Source organism: Poromitra crassiceps (genome assembly GCF_964638095.1).
Source record: "Poromitra crassiceps genome assembly, chromosome: 29".
In the NCBI taxonomy this organism is placed as follows: Eukaryota; Metazoa; Chordata; class Actinopteri; order Beryciformes; family Melamphaidae; genus Poromitra; species Poromitra crassiceps.
In genome coordinates, this window is record NC_139641.1 from 7,548,541 (window position 1) to 7,555,241 (window position 6,701).

Here is a 6,701-nt window from a genome sequence, read left to right on the forward strand (position 1 = left end):
CTGGTTTTCAAAAGCGCAAAGCGCTAAATTAACGCCAGGTGGGAAGATATCATTAGGCTGGTATTTAAGGCCGAAACGCCCATTCTCGCCCATTCAGGAAGTGCGCCACGCCCATTCCGCCTAAAGCGCATTTGCTAGCGTAAAGCCATGTTGATATCTTCCCGAGGCAGGCGCAAGGCACGTTTTTTTGCGTTTAAGCCCCGTTTTAGCGCCGAAGGCCTGTGGGAGAATAGGGGCCATAGACACACACACACACACACACACACACACACACACACACACACACACACACATATATACAGACAGACAGACAGACAGACAGACACACAGACCACAGACACACACACACACACACACACACACACACACACACACACACACATTTAGCCTAACTTCACAGGCAAGTCATTTCAAATTCTGGCTAGACAACATATGATTATCATGACACTCCTGTAGATTAAAACAACCATATCAAGTAACTAACTAACTGTAATATAGGGCTCTATCGTTGCAGCGGCGCAGTTTCTAGGCCGAGCGCCAGCCGCAGCGCAAAGCAGTGGGCGTGGAAAGGCGCACTTGATATCTTGGTATCGGCGCTAAACTCAGCCTCAACCATTATAACCACGCCTTTTAAGCGTAAAATTATGCATTGTCCGCTCATTGGAGAATTGCAGGGAAGAGACACACGCTTGCCTTTTAAGCTCCAATTCCTGGACAAATCCGGTAAAACCAGACAAAGCCAAGGGCTCCGCCGCCCCCCCCTCCCTTCATCCGGTCTGTCTATCTCCATATATAGGCTATTATTCCATATTATTATGCTTCTCAAAGCAATCTAACTGCAGTTAAAATACTGCAAGCATGTAAATACCGTAAAATACCAATTATTAGCCCGGCGTTAATTGACAAAATATGTAGCCAGACCCCGCGTCAATATGGGACCTGCGGCAGTTTGGGACCTGCTTTAATTATTTTTGTACAAAAATATTGCTCAGCAAAGATTGTAAATAGTATGAAATTGTTTATTTAAACCATTTATTTTAATGAGTTGGCTACAGTCAGCACCCCACACGATTGCTTGTCTATGGGGAGAGCCGCGCCTCCCTCTCAGCGCAGCAGAGCACATTGCATGCCAGTTCTGGCCTGTACATGAAATCAAATAAAATTTGAGCTGAACTGTGACCTACCGGTATTTACCACTAAACTTTCTCCGCTGAAGGTGAGAGAACATGATCATCATGTGAGCAGATTATTTGTTGCATGCGCTGCCTCCTCCGCTGTTCATCACTCACGGAGCACCCTCTTCAGTAGCGCACATGTGAAAGAGCGGTGAAATACCAATTAGAAGCGGACTTCTATGCCCGCTGGCAGGGAAATATACCATAGGCACATTTCTCAAAATAATTATTACACCAGAGATGTCGGTTTTAGTGTATAAAAATCTTCAGGAAATGCCTACACAATTTTCAGAATCATCAGATGTTGAGGGAAAACGAATTTTGATCAGCAAGTTTCGTGCATGTGTTTTTTTTCCTCGTTGTTCCCGTTTCCTCGTTGTTCGTATTCTTCATCCGATTTTTCTTCTTCGTTGTGTTTGGGAGATGCATTCAACAGGATGTCGCAAAGGTAAAAAGAAAACATTGAAAAAACTAACCGGGCGTCAAATTGGGACCTGCTTTTATGTACAAAATATGTATCCAGACCCCGCTTATATATGGGACCCGCGGCAATTTGGAAGTCGGCTTCTAATTGGTATTTTACGGTACATGCCTATAATGTCAATTATCTGAATGAAATAATAATACATATTAATTAGGAATATTAGTAATATTAGTAGCCTAGCTAATTTCGGGGGGGGGGGGGGGGGGTAATAAAACGTAGAGCTATATTACACATAAATGGGGATTATTATGATAGCCTAAACTAAATTTATGAAACTGCATTACAGCTTCACCCAAAGCCTGAGAAGGGTTGCAATCTTATATTCTATTGTATTCTAAAGTATTTTTTTCTATATATTGTATTCTCCATTCACTTTCCTGTCCCCGGTGCACAGAATCCTGCTTTAGGCCTGCTTTTCAAAAGCGCAAAGCGCTAAAAGTAGGCCAGGTCGGAAGATGGCTGGAAGATACGAGTACGCCAGTATTTAGCGCCGACACGCCCACTTTGGCGCATTCAGGGACTCCGCCACGCCCATTCGGCCTAAAGCGCATTTGGCAGCCTAAAGCCTATTGCTATTGTTGGATCTGGTTCTGATGAGATGAATGAAGAGTCTGGCCGACACACAGCTTGATGTAACAGAATAGCTTTATTCTCAAACAGCAAATACTGGTATCGAACACAACGCTGCAGACGCTGAGGAGACGAGAAAGGCCGAAATGATCAAGTCTAGTTCTCTGGGCTGAACACACAGTTTTTATGCCCTCAGTATTTCCCGCCTAGTAAATGATGTCACAGTTGCTATCTTTCCCCTAAAAGGCTTTGTTTTTTCATTAAATGCCAAATGGTCGGTATGGATGTCTGGGCTGCGACTCGGCGCCAATGGTTGACACCTCCTAAGCCCATCCATCAACGCATCCTGCTTTAGGATAATAAAATGCCATCTGGAGATCATCTTGTTTATCCGTGAACCCCTTTTTTGACTGTCATTTCGTTATGGCGAGTTTACTCTAGGTCAGAGGTCACCAGGATGCTCCTATTTCAATTGCATTCCTATAGACCCTCTGCCCTCAGCCCGAGTGGCCTCCAAGCTGGTCAGTGTGGCCTTGTTCAGTCAGATGCTAAAAGGAGTTTATCCAGATTTTAATATATTGTAACTATTTCACATAGTCATATTTCATAATTAGTATGAAATATACAGCATTCCCCCCTCTGTGACTTCCTAAAGTCACAGAAAGAATAACCAATCTTACCAGGAAAAAACCCTTCGTTTCTCGTCTCCCAGCAACGTACCATCTGTTGTCATCAAAAAAATCTCTATTCTTCTAAATGTCTAATTAGAGTCCTACTTTAGATCTGTGATTTGGGTGAACTAATTTTAGCTAATTTCCTATTAAAGTCCTAGTTTAGAACATTATGTGAGGTTATTATTAGACTAGATAAACTAAACTATATTCTGGATAGGATCGAATTCAGCTATATTTGGGCTAATCCCAGTCTAAACTGGAAAACAATCATACAGTTCAAACATACTGTCTCTCGGTCTGTAACCACCCTAAGGATGTAACCAGAGTAAGAGCGTATTCTTCAATCAAAACAGAGAAAAAACCTCACCCTCCTGTTTAAGCAGGATGAGGAAAAATGTTATAGTTAGTCATTAACCATTATCCATTATCCACTAATTTATGGTCATCTGCCAATTCAATCAATCTATTTTAAACTCAAAATTAAATCAATAGTAACTAAGAAAAATAAGTAAACTAAATTAATATATAACTAGATTATTATCAAAAGTAAATATTCATTCCATTATAATTTTCCTTTTTTTTTTCCCCTAATACATTTTCTTTTTTCTTTTTCTTTTTTTTCAATATATCAAGAATATATCATTACAAATCATTCATAACATTGGTATCACAGGTTATACACATAATCAAACACTTTAGTGATATAAACATATAGAAATATAAATCACAATACAGATGCTATGCTTCAATCATTATTAAATGTCATCCAATGTGATATCAACCATAAACTTTCCAGTGATGTTGCCTCCTGTTGTAGAGTATTGTCATATATTCCATAATGTGTTTGCAAAGATCAGTGCACTCCTATTTCTGTCCAGGGCCCACAGTCCAGTTCACTGTCCCGATTTGAGTCCATATAAGCGTAGGGGTCCCCAGACAGCTATCCACACTCTGGTTGGCTCCCCAATATTGTCCTGAAAGGAAAGAAGACAGAAACCAACCAGTATCTTGCAAAAACATTGGAAACAATACATTGTAAAACAACTATCAACCAAACTATTAACCCCTCAAGGGATCTTAATGATTTAGATCAGGTATGTCCAAAAATCTGATTTAGTGACCTCAAATGATCTTAAATGATCTGAAATTTAATTTTATTCCAAATTTATCTCCCTTCTATTACCACCAGACAATTTCTTACCCCTTCCATAAACAACATGTGACAAGTGACAAGAATATGGTATATGGTGTATCCCTTTTCATTTCCACATTCCACATTCCCCCCTTGTTCACTTTGGCCCCCCTTCAAACTTTGGACATCTCTGCTCCAGGCAACAAGGCTGGTGTTAAAAAAAATAAAAAAAAAATAAAAAAAACTTGACATTCCACTCCATTGCACTCCACCACTTTCCTCCATATAACTCCATATAAGGCAAACGCCAGTCAGTAACTACTGGACTGACCAAATTTAAAGATAAATCAAAATAAACTCATAAACACTGTATTTAGCCATCAAACATGACTTATTGGGTTAAAAATAAACCAACCAAAAATAATACCCAAAAACAAATAATAATCAAAAAAATATCAAAGTAGATAGCATAAAGTACAACACATTCAGCCTAATACACTAGATTATATGTTGCCAATGTGTCATGCTTTACACAAACCAAGCCATCCACCTGATTACTCAGTGCTCCCTTTTCCCTTATATCACACCAGGAAATCAATGTCCCTGTTGTCATCAAGTTCAGGCTCTTGCCTCATAAGGGCCATCTGAAGGGCTTGGATGTCCATTGCCCTATCTATACCCCTGGTTATCAGACCTCTAAGGATTGGGATTCCACAACAGAGCACCAAACCGAGTATCGTCAGTCCAATCAAAATGTAAGCTCCTATTCTAACAAAATACATACCCCATGACCCAAAGTATGACAGCATCCAGGATGCCCAGTCACTCCGCTGCTCGACCCCAGCATGGTCACGCAATTCCTTCCTAAGTTTCTTGAGATTCTTCATTGCCCTAGTAAAACTACCATTAGGCCCTGTTTCATCAGGAATATAAGTACAACATTGATCCCCAAACATTTCGCATACGCCACCTTTCTCTGCCAACAGGAAGTCCAGAGCCTGTCTGTTTTGCCAGGTCATTTCACTATTTGCAGTGAGCTGCCTTCCCAACGCTCCTAACGCATCGTGCGTTTCATTTACAAAGGTTTGTTGATTATAAAATAGCCAATTTACCCAAGCGGTATTCTTACCTATAGACACCTGAGGAAAAAGCATAGACTGAATGAATGACTGACTATGGTCTATGGCCCTAAATTCAAATGGTACTACCGGCGGCATTCCGGCTAATTCGGCACTATCTGGACCTAACAGACCAGCTCTTCGAACTCGTTTAGGTCTTGCGTAAGGTGACGTATCCAAATCTTCTGCTGGGATAATAATAACCGACTGGACTGCCTGGACCCTGGCACATCTCCCATGCCAGAAATATGGCAAAGTGGCAAGCAGAACTTTCCCACCACAGATCCAAAATTGATCTGCTACAGCCTGGGTGGCAAGTTGATAGGCACATACCTTTGGAGCGGGTCTAGTCTGTTCCCCTTTAATCATAGTTTTTGCTTTCCGATTACTCGCAATCTTATAATTTGTTATGCACTCTGTTGAACGATCCCAGTCCCTAAGGGGGTCAGCTGAAATAGCAACATCCCATATAGTGTCACAGAATTTCTCATTCAAAAATCCCACATTAGAAGACCCCTTGTTCTGAAAACATTCGAAATGTCCCACTAAATGCAACTCTGTCTCCTCGGGTACCGGTCTCAATCGCGCACTAATTCTTATATCCAAAGCTCCACATCGCTCCCCCACTGTCTTGATAGGGGTTACGAAGTCCATCAAATCCAGCATTACTTTACCATTCATCATGGTGTCATTATAACACTCCTTAGACCCCAACATTTGTAAACATTCAGCTTCACATAATGGTGCGAAATCAATTTCCTCAAGTGGAATCTTGCGAAAAACCTTCCCAATTTCAACACGATCCTCCGGACCCTTCATGTTCTTTCTCCATTCAGCTTTTGTCGCCTCACAATTCTTCCAGTTGTATTTAGTATTTGTTACTATCAGTACAGTCTCTTTAGCCTGGGAGCATATGTAACAGTCCTCCTTCTCGGTAGCATGACCAGTAAAATTCATCCATTGGTACCACATATTCTTTCTTGCTTTCCTCAACAATGGGTCCCACACTAGTAGAGGCATCTCATCCTCTTCTAGTATAAATGATTCCCGTCTCTTCCTTCCTTCAGATTCTACATCTCCATCTCCATATATTACTGTAAGATTGTCTGAAATATTATTTGTCCGTATCTCCTCTCCCATCATTATTGAAGTACCCACAGTCGTCTGGATTTTAGTGGGAGTACCTTTAGTGGTCCCCACAGCAGTAGGTTTTCCAGTAGATGGAACCAAAATGCTTGTATTGACCCTCTGGGTGGTCAGATCAAAAGCACTCACATTAATCTTCTGAGTAGTTGAAATCAAGGTAGTCATATTGTTATTCACACTGCTGTTCACGCTAATTGTCACCCCTGTGATGGGTGTTTGAGTCATATTTGCAAAACCTGTAGGCTTCAAAGATGCTGTTACAGGTGTCTGTATTGTACTTACAGCCTCTGTACGTGCTAAGATTGTCGTCATTGTCTTGTTAGCAAACACTTCCTCTTTTTCCTTTACTGTCTGTGCCACCAAACTGTTGATAGGTGCCCATCCCTCAGTCTCATTCAAAAC

General features: G+C 41.1%; 1 protein-coding gene across 1 annotated transcript in view; it reads left to right on the forward strand.

Moving 5' to 3' along the window:
* Nucleotides 1-3,881, forward strand: part of LOC310800029 (protein NLRC3-like) — a gene marked incomplete at both ends in the record, with an annotated part of 37,246 nt that extends 33,365 nt beyond the window's left edge. The window contains one exon of the mRNA XM_083662624.1: nt 3,782-3,881. Within this exon, the coding sequence (XP_083518750.1) occupies nt 3,782-3,881 (100 nt within the window). The remainder of the gene's footprint in view (nt 1-3,781) is intronic.
* Between the last annotated feature and the right edge of the window lie 2,820 nt (nt 3,882-6,701).